General features: G+C 36.0%; 1 protein-coding gene across 1 annotated transcript; it reads left to right on the forward strand.

Moving 5' to 3' along the window:
• The first annotated feature begins 13,641 nt into the window (after positions 1–13,641).
• LOC149200271 (disease resistance protein Roq1-like) lies at positions 13,642–18,695 on the forward strand. Its single transcript, XM_089400893.1, has 4 exons — positions 13,642–14,441; positions 15,329–16,424; positions 16,583–16,957; positions 17,091–18,695. The coding sequence occupies exons 1-4, from the start codon at positions 13,819–13,821 to the stop codon at positions 18,693–18,695; spliced, it is 3,699 nt and encodes a 1,232-aa protein (XP_089257019.1). The 5' UTR covers positions 13,642–13,818.
• The last annotated feature ends 7,101 nt before the right edge of the window (positions 18,696–25,796 follow it).

A 25,796-nucleotide genomic window follows, 5' to 3' on the forward strand; every position in this document is an offset into this window, starting at 1 on the left:
CTGCCAATGGGAAAATCCTGTTTGGTATGATTTGGGTTCCATTTTAAGAATACTTATCAATCACTAGGCCTCAATTTTCATTTACAAATTTTTTTTATTTCTTTATTCATATTGATAGCATCTCTTTTGGTTTCTATAGGAAGAAACAAAATAGCAATTCAGCCCCAAAGCTTGTAGACCTTATGGATGTTGGGTAAACCTTGAGGGCATAACTGTAGAAAACTATAAAAGTTCATTGACAACCTGATGCAAGAAATCTTGCCTCAAGTTTTTTCCATTCCCTCTAATGACAACACTGTTTCATTTGGAATAATGATCCTTTATAGTGGCACCAAATTGTAATGATAAAAATCACAATAGTTTTCCTTTATCCAAAATTGTATTATTCAACTTCCATTTCAAGCAAATGCTATATTTTCTTCACATCCAACCACTGGTCGAAGATAATAATGGCGTCGTTCACTTTTCCAATCTTGAGAAACCCATTTACCATGGCTCTTTCAATCTCCACACAGTAGCCCCTTTGAGTAGCCAGATTTATAAGTGTTACTATCGTCTTTCCCCTACCTAGTTCACAAATGTTGAGGATAATGCTTAAACTAATTAGCTGAAAAATTAGCCAACAAATTTTGTGTTTTGATTTCTCAGAATTAGGGCAACAAATTAATAGATGTAGTCAGTTATCATTCAACAAATTAGTAGGGGTAGTATATTAGTTAGATAATGAATAATCAAATTAGAAATATGTCGGCTATATAATAATGTATTCATTGCTCCTATGGATATATGAGATTCCAATGAGAGTTCAGCTCATGGATTGAGAATCAGACTTCTCTTCTTTTTTCTCATGAGTTTTGTTTATGTTTTCATATGTATTATCTTGATATATTTAACATGTGGTATCAGAGCTAGGTTAAGAGAGTTGATTTATATGTAAAGTGTGTGTTGTTGGCAAGAGGTTTCAAAAGTTTGTGAAATCCATTGGCAAGAGTTCTCATAATTCTGTGAAGCCTGTGTAGATTCAAGTTATTGGTGGGAGTGTTTAGTAGTTAGCAGCAATGGCCAACAATATGAATATTTCTCAGCCACAAATACTAGTGTTTAAAGGTGATAACTTTGGTTTTTGGAGCATTAAGATGAAAACATTGTTTCTCTCACAAGATTTGTGGGATTTCGTAGAAAATAGATATACAGAACCAGACGCTCAAAAACGTGCCCGCTGGACTCAAGACCAAAGAACGCAGCTAAAGTAAAATCGTAAAAAAGATTCAAAGGCTCTCTTCCTAATACAACAAGCAGTGCATGATTCTATTTTTCCAAGACTAGTTGGAGTAACAAAATCAAAGGAGGCATGGGATGTTTTGCACCAAGCATATCAAGGAAATGATAAGGTAAAAATTGTAAAGTTGCAGTCCTTAAGAAGAGAATTTGAAACTTTGTGCATGCAAAACTCTGAATCTATTCAAGATTTTATCACTAGAGTTATGGCTATAGTGAATGCAATTAGGTCTTATGGAGAAGATTTAAAATATCAAAAATTGTTGAGAAGATTTTAAGAAGTTTGCTTGCAAAATTTGATGGGGTTGTTGTTGCTATTGAGGAGTCTAAGGATCTAACTTAGTTGTCTGTGAATGAGCTAATGGGGTCTCTTCAGTCTCATGAGAAAAGAATCCATAGATCTTCTAAAAAATCTATTGAGCAAGCTTTTTCAAGCAAGAGGAAATATTTTCAAAGACAAAAGTGGTTCCTCTCATGAGGAAAGCCAAAACACTTCTGGAAGAGGAAGAGGAAGAGGACAAACATATAAAGGAGGCAAAGGTCGAGGAAGATTTTTTTTTTTGTTTTTTGCAAACAACAAAGGAAGAGTAATGGTCACATTGATGGAGGTAAAAGATTTAATAAATCCCAAGTTCAGTGTTTTTATTGTAAAAGATTTGGCCATTTTAACGAAATTGTTGGGAAAAACAAAAACAACAAGCTAATGTTTTTGAAGAAAAAGAAGAGGTTCACACTTTATTCTTGGCTTGTGATTCAACTAATAATGTTTACAAGGAGGTGTGGCTTATGGATAGTGGTTGCAGCAATCACATGATAGGAAACAAATATGGCTTTTGCATATAGATGGATCTACAAAATCTGATGTACTATTGGGAGATGACAAGCCAGTTGAAGCTAAGGGTAAGGGAACAATTGATGTGAAGACAAAGCAAGGAAAACAAAAGCACATTAATGATGTTTTATATGTTCTTGGTCTAGCACATAATCTTTTGAGTGTGGGGAAGCTCCTTGAAAGGGATATTTAATTGTTTTCAAGGACAATAAATGCATAATCTATGATAAATATGATCACAATAAAATTATTGCTAAGACTAATATGTTGGAAAACAGAATATTGCTTAAGATGATAGTTCCTGGCTATGGCATATAAGTTATGGACATTTGAATATGAAAGGCTTGAAATTTTTATATAACAAGCAAATGGTCAAAGGGTTACCACTTATTGGTTCTATTGATAAAGTATGTGAAGGGTGTATTCTTGGTAAGCAACATAGAGATTCATTTCCAGTAGGAAAATCATGGAGAGCAAGTAAACCATTGGAGCTAGTGCATGCAGATATATGTGGTCCTATGCAAACTTTGTCTCTGAACAAAAGTAAGTATTTCATTATTTTTGTGGATGATTTTAGTAGAAGAACATGGGTATATTTCATTAAAGAAAAATCTGATGCATTTGTCATATTTCAACAATTTAAAGCTCTTGTGGAAAAGCAAAGTGGTTATTGTCTAAAAACATTATGCACAGATAGAGGGGGAGAATTCACTTCTAATAAGTTTGATTCTTATTGTAAAATGAATGGCATTCAAAGGAAATTGACAACTAGTTATACTCCCCAAAAGAATGGCATTGCTAAACGTAAGAATAGAACAATTGTTGAGATGGATAGGAGCATGATGAAAGGTAAAAACCTTCCAAACATTTTTTGGGCTGAAGCTGTAGCTACATCTGTTTATTTTCTTAATAGATTCCCAACAAGAAGTGTGCAAAATATTACCCCTTATGAAGCATGGTGTGGAAGAAAACCCAATATTTCTCATTTAAGAGACTTTGGTTGCATTGCCTATGCTCATGTTCATATTGAAAAGAGAAGAAAGATTGATGATAAAGGTGTGAAATGCATTTTAATTGGATATTGTGAGGAAACCAAAGGTTATAGATTGTACAATCCACGAACTGAAAAATTAATGATTAGTCGTGATGTGTTCTTTGATGAGAAAGAAGAATCGCAATGGAATCACGATGTGAAACAAAAAACTCCAAGAATTGTTGTACAAGAAGATGAATCTTTTGTTTCTGCAAACCCATCCAGTAATCAAAATACTTCAGAGGCCATATCCGCTCCATCATCTTCTGCTACTTCAAGTCTTCTTTCAAGTCCAAGTCCTCCTTCAAAAAAGACAAAATCTTTAAATGAAATATATGGTTATACTAATTTTGCTTTGATGTCTAAGATTGAAGCAGAGACAAGATGTTTTGAATATGTAGTAAAGGAGTTAGTTTGGTGCAAAGCAATGGATGAAGAGATGGCGGCGATTAAAAATAATGAAACATGGGAGCTTGTGGATCCTTCTACTGAAAAAGAAGTCATTGGGGTGAAATGGTTGTATAAAACCAAGTATGCAACTGATGGATCAATACAAAGGCACAAAGCATGGTTAGTAGCAAAGGGATATGCTCAACAACTAGGTATTGATTATAATGAAACATATGCTCATGTTGCAAAATTTGATACAATCATAACTGTTTTGGCATTGGCAGCACAATATAAATGGTTAGTTTATCAATTTGATGTTAAATCATCCTTTGTAAATGGTGAGTTCAAAGAAGATGTATATGTTCACCATCCCCAAGGATATGAAGAAGTAGGAAATAAACACAAAGTCTACAAACTGAAAAAGGCTCTTTATGGGCTTAAACAAGCTCCAATAGCATGGCACAGTAGAATTGACACTTGTTTTTTGAAAAATGGGTTTAATAGAAGTGAAAATGAACACTCTCGATGGAGAATCTATGGACAAGGGTGGTTAAAAGAAAGTACATAGATCCAGTCCCTTTGGAAGATTGGATTCGGAGCCAGGAAAAGAAAAAGAAGAATGTCTCAGCCATTTGGAAGGCCACGGTGGAGGCTTTCTCTGTGATTGAACAAGGATTGGCGTGGAAGATAGGAGATGGAAGTCATATAAGAATCGGCAGGGACCCCTGGGTAGGTTGTAATGAAGCCTTTGCCTTGTCACCTGGCTTTCTCAGACATCTTGATAGTAAAGGCATTTTTACTCTAAACCAGGTGGAGAAAGTAGGCCACTCTACTATATGGGGACAGGCTTGGAAAAATGATGAAGAATTAGGAATAAACATCAGGTGGAAGAACGAATGGTGTTCTTTCATTCAAGAACTACATCGTTCCAATGTCAGGCTTAAAAACGAACCTGATTTGCTGATATGGGCGCAGGGGAAAACAGGTGAATATTCCCCAAAAGATGGATATACCTTCTTAATGAAAAAGAAAGGTTGGGGAATACCAGAATGGTGGTCGAAAAACATTTGGAAGTTAAAATGCCCAGCTAAGGCCAGGATTTTCCTATGGTGCATGCTTAAAAGGAAAGTCCCAACTTGGGATATTTTACGAGCCAGATACTTAGTTGGGCCAGGGAGGTGCCCATTATGCAAAATAGAAGAGGAATCAATAAGTCATCTCTTTACATCTTGTGCAGTTTCAAAAAAAATCTGGGAGGAGTTAATCAGTTTGCTCAACGTAAAGGCACAGTGGGGGTTAGATCCTTTGGAAGAAGCTTGGAGGAGATGGTGGCAGAACTATCCGGAGGGAAACATGAGAAATCTACCTCTTATCTTTTTTTGGGGCGTATGGCTAGCGAGAAACAAAAGCCTGTTTCAAGACAAGGACACTCCCACATCCGCCATAGCCATTAATTGTGCAGCCATTTACTCTGCCATCCCAATCCCTGAAGCAAATAATCCTCAAATTCAACACAAGCCTGTTATTATCCAGGAGGGCATTCCATGGGCCTTTTTTGACGGAGCATCCCAGAATAACAAGGCTGGAGCAGGACTGTGCATTCATTTGAATCCTGAACACTCCCTAAAAGCTTCTGTAGGGCTAGGACCTGGCACAAATAATTTTGTTGAGCTGTCTGCCTTGCGCCTTCTTCTTTGCTGGCTACTTCAAAGAAACATCTTCACAATTCAAATCTTCGGAGACTCTTTGAATGTCATAAAATGGGTTAATGGGAGTGCTTCATGTCAAAACCAGATTCTGAAGATTATTTTAGAAGAAATATTGTTTTTAAAGTCATCTTTTAACAGCTTTACCATCTGCCATATTTACAGGGACAAAAACGAGGAAGCAGACCAGCTTTCTAAGGCTGGTTTACAACAAGATATGGGCAGCTGGTCAATAGTAGAACTCAGTCAGGGGCAGTCATCCACCTCTTTTCAGCCCCCTTTTGCTCCTCCACAGTGACCGCGGCTCGTCTTTCTTTTTGTTTTGCAGTTTCATGGGCACAATGATATATCTGATACAGCTTCTTTTATATTGTAATTTTTTGAGCACTACAAAACAGAAAACTCTATAACTTTTTTGTACTTTTCAGCTGGTTTAAAGTGGTATTTACAGTCATGTAAGGGGTTGTTTTCCTTCTCTGAAGGAGACCCTAAAGTATACTTCGTTTTAATTGTACTAAGCCTCCTGAAGGGAGGAAGACTAGATAGTTTCTATTAGACTTCTTTTCAGCAGTTTCCGGACATATTTTATCATCCACAATCAGTCAAAAAAGACTGAGATTTTTGTTGTTACTTACAGAAGATCAAAATAGCAATCATATGAGCCATCTGGATTGCTCAAAGCATACAGAATGTAACTTTTTATTTTCTTAATAAAAAGTTTCGCTTTTTTCTTTGGAAAAAAAAGAAGTGAAAATGAACACACATTATATATCAAGTCAAATTGTAATGATATAATAATTGTGTGCTTATATGTAGATAACTTGAAATACACATATTCAAGTGATTTGTTAGTGGAAGAGTTCAGGCAGGCTATGATGACTGAATTAGAAATGACTAATTTGGGTTTGCTCCATTATTTTCTTCGCATAGAAGTGACACAAATAAATGATGGAATTTTTATTTCACAAGAAAAATATGTTTCAAATCTTCTTGAAAAATGGAAAATGGGAAATTGTAAACCCATGAGCACACCCATGAATACAAATGAAAAATTTTCTGTAGAAGATGGAGATGAAAAGGTAGATTCCCAATCCTACAGGAGTCTAGTAGGAAGCCTTTTGTATCTTACTACCAATAGCCCTGATATTATGCATGTTGTAGGCTTGATTTCCAGATTCATGCAAAGTCCAAGTAAGATTCATTTTGGAGAAACAAAAATAATTTTGAAGTATCTCTCTGGAAAAATAAATTATGGAATTTAGTATACTTCATCAAATAATTTTTGGTTGGTTGGTTATACAGATAGTGATTGGGCTGGATATTTTGATGATAGCAAAAGCACTTTAGGTTATGTATTTAGCCTTGGATTAGGAGCATTATTATGGGGTTCAAAGAAGAAACCAACTATTTCATTGTCTTCTATAGAGGCATAGTATATTGCAGCAGCAACAATAACATGTGAAGCAATTTAGTTGAATAAAGTATTGTTAGATCTAAAACAAGAACAAAAATATGCCACAACTATTTACTGTGATAACTTGTTTACCATTTCCATAACTAAAACTCTGGTGTTTCATAATCGCACCAAACACATTGATATCAAATATCATTTCATAAGATACTATGTGGCAAAAGGAGAAATTGAAATAAATTTTTGTACAACAAATGATCAGATTGCAGATATATTTACGAAAGAACTACCAAAAGGGAAGTTTCAATACATGAGGGATATGCTTGGGATCACCTCATTAAGTATTAAGGGGGAGTGTTGAGAATAATGCTTAAACTAAGTTATGTAATTGCTAACAAATTAGCCAGCAAATTTTGTGTTCTGAGTTATCAGAATTAGGGTAGCAAATTAATAGATGTAGTCATTTATCATTTAGAAAATTATTAGGGGTGGTAGATTAGTCAGATAATGGATAATCAAATTAGAAATATGTCGTCTATATAATAATGTATTCATTTCTACTATGGATATATGTGATTCCAATGAGAGTTCGACTCATGGATTGAGAATTAGAATTCTCTTGTTTTTTTTCATTAGTTTTGTTTATGTTTTCATATTTATGCTCTTGATAGATTTAGCAACAAATACATTCAAGAAAATATATGAATTTTGTGATCTCTGGAAGGAACCCCTTCTTAATGAATTGCAATAAAAACCTCAGAAATGGGTCCACCTGTTGCATTCAAAAACACTATTGCATTTGCCCAAAGGTTGTTTCCAAATAATTTGAAACTGCATCAACATCAACATTGTGCTTTTCTTCCTAAGTTTTGGTAATAGCAAGGTATATGGCTCTTCTTTGTTTTGGGTTCAATTCCGACAGTTCAAGATTCAGAATGATCTGACCTTCCAAATACTCCATGATGTAAAATGTTGTACCAATTACATTTGTGTGAGTGCAAAAAATAAAAAACCTTTGGGACTAGAATATTTTAATATTTTCCTAAAACTGCCAATACTTCAAATTCCCTTTCAATTGCATGTACAAACTAGAGCAAGTTTCTAAGAGGTTTTCTTAAGATAACATAATGTTTGACTATCGTATATGATTCAACTTTGAGAAAAAAGAAAAGAAAAGTTGGATTTGATTGTTCATGGTCAAACTGTGAAACTTTGAATTTTGTCACAAGAATTGGGAAGCCTTCATCATTTTCCTGGGCATAACGAATAAGTTAGCTCTCATCTAATCAATGAGCTTGTTGAAATTGACCAATCATACTAGAAGTTTGCACTACCATTTTTCAATGTAACCATCATCTCTTTACAAATGGCAGTGCATTTTTATTGCATATTCTTCCACTGGGTTTTACCACCATTATGGCTTGATTCCTCAACCAACTTAGAAAAACAGTACACCTCTATCATCAACGACCAATGATTTTATAGTACAGGCCATGACACATTTCTGAAAATGTTCACGAAACCAACTAGTTCAGAGTTGATGACATCGAATGTTCCCCTTGCAAACTAGCATTTTGTTGTACTAATAAGCCCTTGCATAATTGAGAAGAAATTGATATGTACATTTGTGTTCTTCCTCAAATATAAGTCACTTCCTTGACATGTGGTTGTTCTTCATTTTCTGATGACACCTTTTCATCATTTCTAAAACTACAAGTGGATTACAGGGGTGATTACTGCTGGTAAGCAATTTTTCTGAAGGGGGTGCCACAATCCATCTGATTTTTCCATGTCACAAAAATGGTTTTGGGGAAACAACCTATTGCGGACCCCCCCCATTGTTAGAGATCGAATAACCAAGGGGGTCCTCAATTTTTCTTTTCAATTGATTTCATCCCCGATATACCTAGAAGACTGACAACCATTGATTTATTTGAGAAATTGTTGCACATAACACATTAATCAAGTAAAATAACATGATGGTGTTGATATACACCATTATTGTGATAACATTTTGACACGTAGTGCATAAATATACACTTCCTCCTATTTTGTGGTTTGATGTTAGGTACTGAGCTTGATTTTTTGAAATTCGTTGCATATACATAAATGAACTTGGAGATCAGGCATGCACCCTCTTTTTTTTTTTTTTTTTATAATAAAGATAATGTTATATTAAAAATAAATAATTTTATAAAAATTGATATTTCTATAAAATTAAACTCATTTTGTAATATCAAATTATTATTAAAAATAATCCAAGAATTAGTATATGCACCCTTTAGTCATGAAAATTTGCATATGTCTTAGAAGTTAGCTAGGAACAACAACTGGGAAAATTTGAAAATATTTGTGACTTTTAAAGGTGTCAGAAAAAGTACAATAGGGTGGTATATTCATTGATATTATGATAGCTATACCTTTTTCTATGTGTTATATAGCTTCATCTTCCCATAAATTTGGTGGTGACAATTCAGATAGAGATTAAGGAGTGTTGACCTTTGTGTGAATGTGATCGATGAAATATTTTAGGCTTATAAAGGAGGAGAAGGGAGTGGTCTCAAAACCAGTGGTTTTGTATTAACAACTTTAACTTGGGGAGAAAATGATATAATAGAATTTGTAGAAAAAATTAGTTGATTTTTAGAATTAGATTTTTTTTTTGTAAGTCAAGGTTTGATTAATTCATCAAAAGAAAAGTACATAGATAGCAAAATGAAAGTAATCTCACCCCGACCAGGTTTGTTGACTAATGCTAGCACCATATGAAAAAGAAACAAAAGAAAACTAAAGGAACAGTCCAAATCCTAATAGGCCAAAAGCACCAAAATACCAACAAAACCACAAGAACACCTGAGACCATGATCAATTATTGGAAGTGATTGAAGTTGGATTGTCAGGGCCAGTACCTAGATGGGGAGGGGGACAATAGGTACATTGCACATGCTGCTCGAAGTGAGCCAACCACGTTTCCAACTTATCCACTTTTTCAGTTAGCATATTTTGACCTTGCCACACCACCAAAATCCTTTGTCGGACATGGCATTGAAAGTAATTCAATTGATTGAGTGTAGTAATGACGAATTTGTGTTCTTCCTTTTTGGCTCTATAATAAGCTTCTAGGTGATCCAGAATAGGCTGAAGCAAGTCATGACATACGTCAGAGCAAATTTGCTGGCTAGCAACACCCACACGCCTCAGCCAATGATTTCGACCCCACACACCTCCTCCATCCTCACGTGCCACTCTGCCTTTCTTTCCACCACAGCTACGCGACCAACCCGCCTTGCTCTCACACCACCTCTACCACCACGGGCTCTCAACGCTGCACAGACCACACCTCCAACAACTTGGCCACCCCTCCTTAAACGCTCAGCAAGACAACCTTCCAACACCACCTTTATCTCTATGCTACATCCTTCCTAATTGGACAAAACCCCCCTCCACTTGGGATGGGAGCGGGAGTTACGCGACACAAGTCTCATGTTGAGGGCCCAGGGATACACCTCAAAAACGAGTAGCAAAACCACCCAACAAGCCGAGAACTGCAGCAGGGCGAAGGATAACCTCGACTTATCTAACATATGTCTACTCCATAGGGATGAAAACCACATTTCTCCAATTCAGAGAGTTACAAGTAAACCCACAGATGAGAAATGTGCCAACCAGACTGAGACCTTTGCTTCTCCTCTACCAGGGCAAGCACCTAGAACACAGACGAAGACAAAATAACTTGACACAAAAGCGCGAACACACAAGAAATGAACCTAAGCCAATTACAAGCCACAACAATTGTGTCCAGACCACCCTTCCACCACCGAACCCAATTGGTGCTCACCCAGCGGTGGGTCTTAAGAATCAAGGGAGACACCACAGAAAGAGGAAGACCCAAAATATACCCGACGAACAAGAAACTCAGACACCTTCCTAAACACAAAGAACACTTTTGGAGAAATTTAGTAAGCAGTGCAAGAATAGGCACTAGAATTGATCAAATTACCATGCAAAATTCACTTAAGATGCTAACGGAGGAGAGACACTAGGTTGTGGGAGAAGAACTTAACACTTTTGTGAACCCTTCACTGTGGAGGAGGCAACAGTTGCGAAACCTCCAACTCTCCCAAATTAACTTAGGTTCTAAGAAACCAAACTGACTAACAAAGCTCAGACGACAAGCTACTAGCCACCATACTACCACAACGATATAACATTCCTGAATGCCAACGAGCACCATAAACCCACTTACCTCTCCAACACTCAAACTCCGAGAGAATGAATGAGACTAAGACTTCGCATGCAACATTATTAAACTCACCGTACACCATACATAATGGGATGACAAGGAGTCTGTCCTCCTTCCCATCAGACAAATGTACACTCTCATCACACACGCGTCTCACAGACCTCGATGTTTGTCACCCCAATCGGGGAATTATTAGAATTAGAATTAAAAGCAAACCAAAAATCAAAACAATTAATTAATACTAAGTTATTATGTTTATATTATACAAATAAACTAGTTTTTTTTATTTTATATGGAATGAAGAAACTCTCAGCGTAATATCTTATGTAATATTTTTTGTCGAAATTTACAAAAAAAGAAAAGAAAGAAAGAATAAACTAGTTGTTATTTTTATATTTTATTCACATAATAGGAAAATTTATCATAGTGTTAACATGTTTCCTTAAGTCCCAGAAAAATGAGTTCGTAACCAAACAAACCAATTTTAAAGCATTACAAAAACTTTTCAAAAAATAAAACAAATAAACTATACTATAGCAATTTTATATAAACCTTATGCACTTCTTAAAGAAATAATTATCATTTTTATTATATATATATAAAACAAACGGAAATTTATGAAAACAATACATAAGCCCGAATAACGATTCTATATAAGCCTTATACACCTCTTAAACAAGTAATTATCATTTTTATTATATATATAAAAAACAAAGGCAATTCGTACATAAGCATGAATAAAAGTGATTTTGACTAAAACGACACTTTCTCTTCTTGACACTAAGAAACTTCAGGCTGAAGCCAAAAGATTGGGAACCAAATATTTGCATCTGGGGTGCATAAGGGTAGGGATCAATCCCTTAGTCCATAGAGGACTGAATACTTTTGTTCTTGCCACAGTTAGAGATATGAGATCACTTGTATTTGACTAATACTTTCTTTGATAGATATTCTAGTTACATCTTTAAGATGGAAGATAGATAAGTCAACATATACTTCTAACGAGGAGATACTGGGCAGACACCACTTAGGTGCACGCTGACTTTCAAAATATTCAAGTTCTGCAGAATTTATAACCCTTTTAGATGATGAAGCAAACATATCTCTTAATGGGTTTTCTTCAACTTGTTCTTCAGCTTCAAGCTCTCTGAAAGAGACTAATCTTCTAAACTTATCCATTTTAGAGACTTAGCTGCCATGTTGGTTTCCATTTGGAACAATATTCTTCCCAATTTTGTGTTTCAGAAATACTTCTCAGAGTCTATGTATGTTGGGAGGGGTCCCATTCTGTTACTATCACCATAGCAGTGTTTTTCTGATTTAAATATTCTCTACTTAGGAAGTTAGGCAAACAATTCTTTTCGCTTTTGATGTGTTTGACTTCAAAGTTGAAATTTGCAAATAGAGCTTGCCACCTTGCGAACTTAGCTTCTCCTGCTTTCTTTATAGCTTTATTGAGGACTTTCTTTAGTGCATAGGCATCTGTTCTTAAGAGAAACTTTTTTTGTATCAGGTGGATATCAAATTTATCAATGCAGCTCCATGCTGCTCTCACCTATTTTTCTATACTAGAATAATTTTTCTCAGGTGGGCTGCAAGTCCTTGAGACAAACTGAACTATTTGTTCTTCTCGTTCTTTCTTTTGCTTCAAAATTCCTCCCCACCCTTCATTGCTGGCATCTGTTTCAACAATTTTGAAAGAATCTTCATCAGTGATATGAAGAATAGGAAGAGTTTTTACCTTCATTTTAATTCTTCTAACATCCCAAGAATCTTTGTAATTGAGTTTTGTTAGTGATAATATTTGGAAATTTATCAGCAAATTCCAAAGCATGTTTTTGCAGAGTGATTTTCCCATCTTTAATTGTATGACCAAGAAACTTGATACTTGTCTGAAATAATTCAATCCTTTTTTTGCTAAGAACCAAAACATTGGTTTTGACAAGTTGTACAAATTTATGGATATGTTTAAAGTGATCATGGATGGTTTTAGAAAATATAAGTATATCATCAATGTATACTAGTAACCAATTAAAATATGGTTTGAAAATATTATCCATAACCTTCTGGAATTTGGAAGGGGCATGCTTTAGTCTGAAAGGCATGACGTTCCATTCATAGTGTCGTGCTGGACACTGAAAGCAATCTTAAACTTATCATCTTTATTAATTGCCACCTGCCAAAATTCTGATTTCATATCAAATTTAGAAAATACTTTAGTCTCCCTACTATTCACACACTATTCACCACATTCGGCAGCGATATGTGAACATTTCTCCTCTAGTAAAGAATGCAGCTCAAGTTGCACTAAAGTGTAAACATGGTGGATCCCACATGCAAAGAGATAAGATCTTGTACTATAATTTGTTTTTAGGATTTTTATGGGTTAATATATAACGATTTTTACAAATTTTAAATTTAATTTGTGTTTTTTGTATAATTTTTATTTCAAAGAGTTGTTATTGAATACTAAAAAATTATTTGAACCAAAAAAATTACAATTTTGATTAGCATTTTATTACCAAATTTCTATGAAAAATATCTCCACTTGTGCACATCATAAGATGCAACTCAAGTTGCATTCCAAAGCCGATAAGTAAATTAAAAAGTCACTGCTGATTTTTTTAAATCAATTTTGTTAGAAATCTAAATAAAATTTAATAGAATCTTATTTTAAAATAATATCAAATTTCAAAAAAATATTTCAAATAACCCCCTAGACCTCCACTGAGGATATTTTATTTTATTAGCCGCGGCATCTGCAAGGATGAGGGTTTATGTAAGCTTTGCACTCCGGGCTTTCCTCTCGTTACAATTTCTCCGCTCCTTTGAAGCTCCTCAACTCATTTCCTTCCTCTACGTCGGACCATCCAGAGCTTCGCAGCACCAAATTTAGCCTTGACTGTGTTTGTATAACAATTCGCAATGGCATACCGAACGCTTGCATCCTCGATCCCCCAAACCAACTCTGAAATTGGAATTCAGACATCTCCTCCCGCAACTTCCGATGGCGCTTCATCCTCTTCCACCGCTGTTGATTCCAATAACAGCAGCAGCAATATTCCCTACGATGTGTTTATTAACCATCGTGGGGAAGTGAAGAAGACGTTTGCTGGTCATCTCTACCGTGGTCTTCTTTCCCGTGGATTAAGGCCCTTTTTAGATCAGCAGGATTTGCAGGAAGGACTACCTTTTCCTTCTCAGCTATCCAGCGTTATTGGAAGCGCCTCGATCCATGTAGCTATCTTCTCTCCTAAATATGCGGAGTCACGATGGTGTTTAGATGAGTTGCTTCTCATGCTGGGGTCTGGGGCTCCAATTATTCCGGTCTTTTACCATGTCCACCCTGCTGAACTTAGGTGGACAGATCAGAACAAAAATGGAGCGTATGCTCGCAGCCTGCATGAACTCCAAATGAAGAAAACGTTGGACTCTCAAACACATCAAGAGAAGCTTCGATATGACTCTGCCATTATTCAAAATTGGAGAGATGCTCTTTCCAGAGTTGCAGACATAAGCGGTTTTGATCTGGATGGCGTGTTTAACGGGTGAGAACTCCAATTCCCCCTCTCTGATCTATATATACTTAATATGATGCTTTGTCCTTCGGTTCCGATTGATTAATTGTTTAATTGGTACTTTTGGTGAATATGCATTTCTCTCCAAAAGAGGCATTTCAGCATCTCATGGAGTCATTCATCATGCTGCTTTGAATCGGGATTCTAGATTTGATTTCGGCTTTATTTTGATTTCATATTACGATTTCATAGATTGAACTAGCATATGTCTCTTGTTTTTTTTCCTCCCTTTCTTATTTTTTAAGAGAGTATTTCTGAACAAATGAACTTTAAGTGGATGACAGCACAGTAGTCGATCTATTTTTGTTTTATTTTCTTTTGGGTTTCTTGCTGCTCAGTTTTAGTACTTATCATGGAACATAATCATTTTTTGTAACAGAGCCTTTTTGAACCAATGAAATTTAAGTGGATGACAGCACAGTAGTCGACCTATTTTTGTATTTTTGTTTTATTTTCTTTTGGGTTTCTTGCTGCTAAGTTTTAGTACTTATCATGGAACAGATTCATTTTTTTGGGTAACAAAGCATTTCTGAACCAATGAACTTTAAGTGGATGACAGCACAGTAATCGATCTATTTTTGTTTTATCTTTTTTTGGGTTTCTTGCTGCTAAGTTTTAGTACTTGTTATGGAACAGAATTTTTTTTTTGTAACAAAGCATTTCTGAACCAATGAACTTTAAGTGGATGACAGCACAGTAGTCGATCTATTTTTGTATTTTTGTTTTATTTTCCATTGGGTTTCTTGCTGCTAAGTTTTAGTTCTTATCATGGAACAGAATCATGTAACTGTACTTTCTTTAGTAATAATAAAGAAAGCGTTTTTTCCGACTGAAAAAAACTTTTGGTGAATATGCAGTGACGAGGGTCATATGTTAGAGAAGATCGTTGAACGTGTCGTGAAATTGAGCAAAAGGCCACCGTTGTATGTAGCCAAGTATCCCACTGGTTTAAAAGAAAAAGTCGCAGATTTTGAAACTACAGTTTTGAAGCAGCAGCAGCACAGTGAAAAAGTCCAGGTGGCAGGAATAGTTGGCCTTGGTGGAGTGGGCAAGACAACGTTGGCTCTAGAACTCTTCAATAGCAAGAGATTGAAATACGATAAATCTTATTTTTTGTCAGACATAAGAGAAAATGCTAATAAAAGCTCCCTACATTCGTTGCAGAGGGTACTTCTAAGGGGCCTGAATGTCAATGAATTAGATCTGCGTATACAGAACATTTATGAAGGCAAAGGGATAATTGAAAGGCATCTTAAATCTTCTCATGTTTTGTTAATTTTAGATGACATAGATCATGAGGATCAGCTAGAGGCCCTTTTACCAGCTAAAGATGTCTTAAGACCGGATAGCTTAATTTTGATTACATCTCGCTCTAAAGATGTGCTTGCAAGGGCAGGGCTGGAACAGTCATGCATTTATAAGTTAAAGGGCCTCTCTAGACAACACTCGCTAGAGCTTTTTTGTTCACATGCCTTCTGTCAGGCCCATCCGCTACAGGGATTTGAAGATCTAGTTGATCAGTTTCTTAAGGTATGCGAGGGACTGCCTTTAGCTTTAAAAGTATTTGGGGCACATCTCTTTCTAAAAGATAAATCCTATTGGAAGGCTGAACTTCACAAATCAAAAGTTTCACCCGAGATAAAGAACAGGTTGAAAATTAGTTACGATGCGCTCAGTGAAGAGGAACAGCAGATCTTTTTAGATATTGCCTTTTTTTTCGTAGGAGAAAACAAAATTAGTGCCATAACAGCATGGGACAGATCAGGCTGGAACGGATTGTCGGGGTTTACAAATTTAGAGGGTAAATGCCTTGTAGAAGTCGACTATAAAAATCATATCCATATGCATGATGTCCTCCGGGATATGGCAAGAGAGGTCGCAGAGTATCAATCGCCGCGCCGTTTATGTTGTCCCACCAATAACTTTCATGATTGGCTGCACAAGCACTCATCTGTAAGTCTTCAATCATTCAAACTTTTAAAATAGTTACATTTTGGCTTAGAAATATGTATACAGAATTTAACTTCTCAATCGTTATTCACCTGCGAAATATTTATATTTAATCATAGCAAGCTGTGTGCAGTGTCTTAATTCTCCACCATAATGAACAGGTTATAAGTGAAGCACGCGGAATTAGGCTGCTCCCTGACGAGCATAGCACCGAACGAGAGGAGACAAGCTCACAATTGTTGCCATGGTACCGAAGGAATCACCAGGTGTTGGGGAACCGCATGAGGGAGCTTCGCAATAGAATGTACAATATATGTTATCGGTTTCTTGGTATTAGTGTCATGAATTTGCACCTTGTTGAGACACAAGGGCATCTGTTGGATCCTATTTTGCGGGTGGGCTTGCCAAATCTCATATGGCTTTTCTGGCGTGATTGTCCGTACATTTGCTTACCTGTATGGATTAATATTAAGAACCTGAGGGTTTTGAAAGTGGAGGGGAGTGTGTTGGAAACATTGTGGCAAGACAGATCACAGGTAAATCTTTTTGAGTTAAAAAGTGTGTGGTCATGATCAACTATTGATATTGCATAGCAGGGCCTCTCCATATATATATATAGAGTTAATGTTTATATCGTTTTTCTTACGGTCGAAACGCTTGATCTGCCAGGCACCTTTGCAGTTGCAGGAATTAAAGATTATCGATGCGAGCCGTCTCACGAGCATTCCAAAGTCCATAGGGCAGCTGAAGCACCTCCACCACATGGACCTGTCAGGGTGCCAGAAATTGGAGAGGCTGCCAGATTCCTTCGGTAGCTTGACCAACCTCCGCCACATGGACCTGTCAGGGTGCGAGAAATTGGAGAGTCTGCCAGATTCCTTCGGTAGCTTGACCAACCTCCGCCATATGGACCTGTCTAGGTGCAACAAACTGGGGGGGCTGCCAGATTCCTTGGGTAGCTTGACAAACCTACAGCACATGGACCTCTCTTCGTGCAAGAAATTGGAGGGGCTGCCAGATTCCTTGGGTAGCTTGACAAACCTACAGCACATGGACCTCTCTTGGTGCAAGAAATTGAAGGGGCTGCCAGATTCATTGGGTAGCTTGACAAACCTACAGCACATGGACCTCTCTGCGTGCGAGAAATTGGAGGGGCTGCCAGATTCCTTGGGTAGCTTGACAAACCTACAGCACATGGACCTCTCTTGGTGCAAGAAATTAGAGAGGCTGCCGGATTCCCTTGGCAGTTTGACGAACCTCCACCACTTGCAGCTGGTACGCTGCCATAACTTGGAGAGGCTGCCAGATTCCTTGGGTGGCTTGACGAACCTCCACCACATGGACCTTCGTGGCTGCGAGAAATTGGAGAGGCTGCCAGATTCCTTCGGTTGTTTAAGTAACCTTAAATATTTTGATGCCAGCTTGTGTTCTAATTTAACAATCTCAAGCGAAACATTTGGGAATATAGGAACACTCGAGCATATAGATCTTCAAGACTGTGAAAAAGTTGAAGTATGGCCCTCGCAAGTGGCACATCAAAGGTCCCTGAAAACACTGAAGTTGACGGGCACAAATTTTAAAGAATTGGCAAGTGCTTTTGAACTCCCCAAGCATTTAGAAGTTTTGTGGATAGGAAACCCTATTCTGGAGACGGTGATGCATTCGCTGGGTGATTTACCGAACGTGAAGGAATTGGGTCTGGAGTATCGCGGGGATTTGAAGTGTTTGTCGGCTTCAGTTGAACGGTCGAGTCAGTTGAGTTGGTTGAAAGTGGCTGCTTCTCCCATAATTCACACATCAGATGTATTGTTTGATGACGTTGTATACTGTAACCTTCGAGAATTCACCTTAAAGGAGTGTATTAATGTGGTGGAGATTGGAACATTACCAAAGGCACTCACATCTGTGACATTGCGTAGGTGCTACAATCTGAGAAGTATAGAAAGCCTTTCTGGTCTTCCAAAGCTTCGAAAGCTACACATTGACGAGTGTAACGGACTTGAGGAGCTGCCGAATGTTAAAACAATGGTGTCCTTGGAGAGCTTGATTGTATTGAATTGTGTGAAGTTGAAGAGCATACGGGATTTGGCGCAACTAACAAAACTTGCCGGTCTAAGGGTTGAAGGGTGCCCTCAGTTGGGCGAGTTGGAAGGAGTTGCATATTGTATATCATTACGGTATTTTTATGTGAAGGGGTGTCCCAAATTGCGATTGGGTGAGAAGGCACAGGAGAGGCTGCGCCAGAAATGTATAATCTTCAACTTGGAGGAATGAAATGGAAGTCAAAATTAAAGTTTTCAATTCACAATTTAAAACAAGAAAGTCTAACATATAAGCATGCATGGTTGTAATATAAATGGTCTTCTAAGTTGGGAAAAACGGAGCCCATTTCAGCATAAATATTATGATGATTTATATATAATTTTTAAATATATATATAAAAGAAATTTAGTAATTTTTTTTTTTAATTATAATTTTATTAAATAAGAGGGTTAGTCCTATATTTTTAAATTTTCTATTAAACTATAAAAAATTCAGTGTTTTCTTCGATTAATGTAATTTGATTTATAATTTGTTTAATAAAATTAATTAAAGCTTGTTTAGTTTTAAAAAAATTGTTTTCTAATATTTTTACAATTTTAAAATATGAAATTAATGTAATTTAATATATATATCTATATATATATATATTCAATTTTTATAAATGGTTGGATTTTTAATTTAAGATTTAATTTATAATATTTCAAAAAGAAGTTATAAATATTTATGGAAGACACTTACCAAAAAAATGGAGTAGTCTATCCACGTGGAGGAATTGCCCAGATTGTTTGTTGGCCAGAAAAATCTCGACTCCAGCCACCAGAAATTACTTTTCCCCCTTCAAGGTCAATCCATCCATATTCAAAAAGGATTCAAATTCTCTCGCGATCTCATGCCACATCCGAGAGCCCATGCGCCGGCTCGTTGAGTTAATGTTATGGGTGGAACCCATTCAAATAGCCTTGAAGCTTAAAACCACATGCAAATTATCACCGTTAGACCATTCGACCTCGCCAAAACCTCCCTGCGCGTGGTCATTGTGACCACGCTTTAACCATTTCATCCCACGTTTCCGTATCAGGAAACCGTAATAGATTCTGTTCAAATGAAGGTCACAGGTTCAAAGGAGTGCAAGGGCACTTTTTGTGCTAGCAATGTTACATGGTTTAACCATTGTGCTAGCAATGTTACATGGTTTAACTATTGAAAATCACTGAGGTAAAAAGTTCGAAGAATTTCGCTCGTTCCTATGGAAAATGGGAAAAATTATAAAACAAATATTAATTTTAATCTAAAAAATTATGTTAAATACTCCTTTTCTCTCGAAAAAATTGGAAAATATGCAAATAACAAAATTTATCCCATAGGTTTCCATTCACTTGATGTCCAATGCAAGTAATTTGGCTCTCCCAGTCACTTTACAAGCTACATAACACAAATAAGTAGAGACATTTCCTACAATCTCAACAGAAGGCCATCTGCAGGGAAAGATTATCAAAGCTTTTTGTTGGATTATTAATCATATTATAGAACAAAACCTATTGCAAAAATAAGAGGAAAAAAAAACACTACATGTTATACACATTGTTATGTAAGCTCCGACAATGAGTTTAATCTGAGCTCTTTATCTGAGCTCTTTATCACAGTAATCTGATCGCAATTCTTCTGATTTGTTGAACTCCGTATTGCAGTGAATAACATAAACTCTCTCTCTCTCTCTCTCTCTGTTCATGACTATAGGAAAACAATCTATATAGAACTTCCAAAAAACACCCAATGCAGAAATTAAACTTTTCACTTCTGCAATTTTTGTTGGAGGCCACAATGAGGAGCATAATTCCTCCCAAATATGTTCTTCTCTTGCAGTAGAATGTAAGAGAGATGATGCACATCCTGCATTTGCAAATACACTGTGTACAAGTTTACTTCTTAGTTAGTAGATAGTTCCATGTTGGGGCAATGGAATGGATTGTTATATGTTATTGAGTAGAGACTGTTCTATAATAATAAAGCAAACCAACATTACTTTCTGGATCTTTGGACAAATTGGATTTTTACTTTGCAACATTTGACATGAGTATTCTTCCACTACATCTAGTTGAAGATTTTGTGAAAGTATTTCCAGTTAAAACGAAAAATTCATTCTGTAATTGTTTTCAATTTGAAATTGGTTATATTTCACCATAAATGCTGCCACATTCCATACTCAAGTGCTAAAATCTCTAGGATTTCAAGTTTCTGGTCATCAAAACTATGAAGGAATGAAAAAGGACATTAGTATTGATATATTGGTTCCATTATATCATTCTTGTTGAAGGCTGACTCCATCCTTGTTGAAGTAGATTTGTCTAAATCCTTATCTACAAGGGCTCAATCTAATGCCTTTCCAAGTGCTCTTGTCCCAAAGATGAGCTTCATACCTACTAGTCCATCTATGCCTGAAATAATCACTCAATCAAACAGCGGAAAAATTAAAATTGAGAGTGCATACTCACTCAATGAAACAACATGACAACTAATGTTGGGAGTGCACACTCACACAATCAAACAATAGGACAATCAAAGTTGAGAGTGCATACTTTGATAAGGGGGGATTTTTTAAATTCTTAGAAACTAGATTACAAGTCAAACATGATATATTTGACTATACACTCTTCATATCAGAGGAAGAAGAGGCTGACCAATAACATATATTCATCCGATAAACAATCAATTGTTATATACTCTCAAATGAATCAAATTCTCAATTGTATCTTGCTAGAAATGAAATGAAATGACACAAATTTTACTGCTTACTGCTAAATTTCCCCATTCATATGGATTCAATAATCGAGGGCATCAAAATAGAGTGGTTGCTTGGGCTCCCAACATTGTGTTCATTGATGACATTAAAGATGCATTACAATCCTCCCTCACCTATCGATCATTAAGAGAACTTCAAAAAATCTGTTTCATTTACAACAGAGTTAAAATGCTTAATATTTTAGATGGGATCCAAAAGCTACCTTACATCCTACACTCTCTTAAAAAATATTCCTCCCTTTTGTCCCATTCTAATACCAATAAAACTAGTTGCAAGAACAAATTTGGTGTCTGACTGCCTATTGATATAGTGTATAAAACCCACATTAAGAGACATGTTGACATGGATGCAGCATCTTAGGATATGAATTTTGTTTCATGCAGGAAAGATATTGTAAATATATATAATAGGTTGGCGAAGGGAAATTATCAACTCCACACAAAAAGGATTAAATGAGTATAAACCTTTGGTATCAAAAGCACCAGGAATATTTTTTTTTTTACCAAATGCCCAATGTTGTGGGGGTCCTTTTTATAATAGTGATTCAAACAAAGTGGATGTTGGAGGCAATGTTCAAGCTATCACACAATAGCTTAATAGACATAGATTCAACATTTAATACAAATAAATATGGGGTAAGTGAGATGCCAATGATTGATTGAATATAATTATTTAAGTTGTATACATTCAGTATAATTAATAACTTGTATTTGATTTTATGTAACGTTGAATATGAAAATTTCAGTTGTATACACTCATGGAATTTGATAAACAACAAAGCGAGATGCTAGTTTCCTAGGTCATGGCATCACGAAACACATCAAATGATATTGCACTATGGTTGGAGCAGCTCATGCACAAGTGTTTCCAAATCCGTCCTGATTGGAAAGTCAATGCCTTTATGGTCGATGATACATTGGTTGAAATCACATCCTTGAGGTAACTTTAGCATTGCCATGATATAACCAAACTTGCAATTTTTTCTAAAAATAAAAAACTAAAATGCATTGAATAAGGGAGGGGGATCACAAGTTGTGATGTGATCTTCTATGTTTGGCATGTATAGAGGGCTTGGTTAAAAAATGTCAATAAGTTGGCCACTAGTTCCATAAAAGCCAATGAGATGTTTAGTGAGTTAGGTTTTATCACGAAACACACTCTCAATTATGAAGTGGAAGATGCAATCAATCAATTTTTTACAAATTTACAGATGAAGAGAAGTTTTGAGGCTATTTCCACAAGAATTGGGTTGTTGGAGACAAGATTCGTAAGTAAACAAACTTTCTGTATTATATGAATTTTTGTCTTCTATAAAGGTGATATATTAACACTAACATAGTTCTATTTTCAATTAGTGATGTGGATGAAAGGTGAGTTTCCTATTGCAAATTAGGTGACCAATAATGTTGTTGAGTCATATCATTGTTACCTAAAAATAACATTTTTATCCAATAGAAGGAAAAAATGCGCCCGTAGGATGGATTGGTTGTTGTATATGCTACTAACAACTGTTGAACCTTGTTATCGGTTCAAAGAAATCTTAAAAAAAGAAATATTTCTAAACAACTACAAGATATAAAAGAAGCTTAAACCATCAGTGGAATGAGCAAAAAAAATTCTAGATACTAATTCTTGTCCTCATGAGAGCATAACTCATGCTTACTGGGTGAGGAGTCAGACAGATCAAGGTAAAAAATACTTTGTCAACTAGTATCTTACGAATTTTATAACCTGTGAATTTCCATAGTCTATTCGTGGAAACATTTGCAAGCATGCCATAAAGGTTAATTGGTTGTATTTCCACTCGTATAATTCAAATTCATTGCTTCATCAACATTCAAAGGATAAGATATTCATGACCCTCCTAAGATCAATATAGAGCCCCAAAACCATGATGTAGATGTCGATTCTACGCTTATGGCCACAAATATTGTTGATGCAGATGCCAAGGAACTTCATTTAGAAAGGGAGGAGTTGTTTAACCATGTACATATCAATTTAGATAACCCTCCTACTACTTTGACGAAGACAAACCAGTTGACTGGTCTAGTTAAAAAAATGTTGGATGAAGCCAATAATTTGCACATTATGGATTTTTACTTCACACCTGGGTTGGATTCTCTTGATTCATCTTTGAAGAAGAAGAATAATTTCCTTAGCCCTACAAAGATAAGAAGAACTAACAAAAAAAACCATGGTTTGGAAATTGATTTAAATGTTGATCTATCAGAATATGAACCATTTGAATTTCGATACCTCAATAAGTGAGGACGTCCTCGATCAAATAATGCCATGTCTATGGTTCCATGTTATTTTCATTTGTTGAATAGAGTCATGGATTTAGATTTAAGTATTTAGTCACCACCATTATTTAACATGTGATATGTTTATTTTCATAGCAATGCAACAATCCGCAACTATGGCGATTACCTAAGACCAAAGGGAGATGCAAGACCATCCAACCTTAGCTGCCATGCCAGGTACATTTTACACTCTATTTCATTGTGTGTTCATATTATGAAACCAGCTCACAAAAGGATAGAAAAGATAGATGAATGCCTTAGAAATCAACCTCTTCAAGGGGGCAACCTCCTTTACATTACACAAATGAACAATTCTTGAATGATACAAATGACAAGACCTCCTTTCTATATATAGGAGTCTAAGTGGTCATAATATAATCAGAGTCGATAACAATAATGTAAGGGCACAATAATAACAATAGTGGGCTTCTATAGGGCACAATAATAACAATATGGGGACTACATGGGCACAACAATATAATAAGGGGGTTGTACCAATAACAATAAGGAGTTACACTAGTAGTATAGGGACCTAACATGCCCCTCTCCTTCAAAAAGTGTTGTCCTCAACGCTTGAGTAGTTCTTGATGCTTTTGTATAAAATTCTTGTTCTCCCATGTGGAATCTTCAGCAGGTAAGTTCTTCCACTTGGTGAGATACTTTGAAATTGATCGATTTCGTAGCTGTCAGGTTCTTGTTTCTGTGACTGCTCCAGGCTCCAATATGATTTTTTCTTCCTCATCAAGTTCTGGCAATATTGTTTGAACTGGGATATTCTGCAACTTTTGAATGAGTGGCCACACTTAGCATAATTGGAAGCCGAATTGTAGGATGGTGCCATATTTTGGGGAAATTGAGGTGCGATCAGTAGAAAGACTTGCGGAAGGCATAATTTCTTCATTTTTTTACCAAATCAGGAGCAGAAAGAGGCTAGACAGGCATTTTTGGGCATTCTAGAACCATTGGAACAAGTTTCAGAGTTGTTGGAGCATTGTAAACTGATGTATTCACCCTTTTGAAGATAATAGAGAGGGCCAAGCCATTGGAATCTATACCAAGGAGATGTAGCCTAGGTGGGGTGAACTCCTCCATCATGTGCTATTATGATACTGTTTTGGTGATGTTCATGTATGTTATATGTTGTTGTTTAGTCATTTCTTTATGTTAATTTGAACATGAAATTTACATAAAAACACTCAAAAACTCATGTTAAAACTTGCAATTAACCCCATGAATCCTTAAGCACTTTTACATATTGTGAAGAGGAATTTAGCACATCAAAACTAATTTTCCCATTCAGATCAAGTTTGGTATCAGAGCTCTTGGTTTTATTTGTGCAAGGAGGATTTAACTATTTTAAAGTGAATTTGATGCTTACAAGGTGTTGAAGGCTAAAAAATCGGGTCTCCAACAAGGGGGGTAACCACCCGGTCTAGACCTTAATGCAGCTCCTTTTCCGTTTGGAATAGTGGCTCTGACTGGGGATGATGGAACTAGTTTCCCAATATATTTATGTGTGTGCTAGCAGGATGATGTTTTTCTTTTTTGAGGTTTTATGGGGTGAATGCTTGTTCTAAATTTAATCTATCTTTTAACTATCCTATGCAATCTATTGTAATCGAAGAAAACGTCTAACTTTAAACTATCCCGGGAGTAACTTATACTTATGCGATCTAAAATAATTTCTAAAAGCAATTGATAATGAAAATCATTCAATCACAATGAGAATAGAATCCATTTAAAAATGAATTGTTTCGTATAAAAAGTTAGCCGAAACAATTATGAGAAATATATCGCATAAGATTCATTTACATATTCAGCATAAAGAGTAAGTTATCACCATACAGAAGTGCAATAATGACAACAAAACATTTCAAACTTTCATATATAAATAACTGAAAATGATTTATCATTTTGACACATAAGTAAAAAGTATTAGCAGATAAAAATACCATTCGTAATATGTTCTACTCATGAGCTGCAGCAATATAGATCTGTCTCCAAATGGCTCAACATCCACTAAGAGTACAAAAGTGCATTTCAGTAGCAGATATCAAACTCATATAGAAAATAAATCTCGTTCCATTCATTTTATCAAAACCTCCTCAATGGGGGGCAAAATGCACGTTCTGAAGAATTGTTTTTGATAAAACTCTGGACCCCTCTCTAAATGCATGAGAGGGGTTTAAATACTACTCTATGAAATCTAAAAATAAATATTACAAAAAT

This window comes from Pinus tabuliformis, chromosome 2_1 (genome assembly GCF_031772625.1).
Source record: "Pinus tabuliformis cultivar Carrire ecotype Pingquan chromosome 2_1, CPIR1, whole genome shotgun sequence".
Classification (NCBI taxonomy): domain Eukaryota; kingdom Viridiplantae; phylum Streptophyta; class Pinopsida; order Pinales; family Pinaceae; genus Pinus; species Pinus tabuliformis.

Excerpts from the sequence above, each read along its gene's own strand:
- LOC149200271 (XM_089400893.1), top strand. The coding sequence starts at position 13,819 with ATGGCATACCGAACGCTTGCATCCTCGATCCCCCAAACCAACTCTGAA. Across the intron at positions 14,442-15,328 it reads CTGGATGGCGTGTTTAACGG|TGACGAGGGTCATATGTTAG; the intron begins GTGAGAACTCCA and ends GTGAATATGCAG. Across the intron at positions 16,425-16,582 it reads GGCTGCACAAGCACTCATCT|GTTATAAGTGAAGCACGCGG; the intron begins GTAAGTCTTCAA and ends CATAATGAACAG.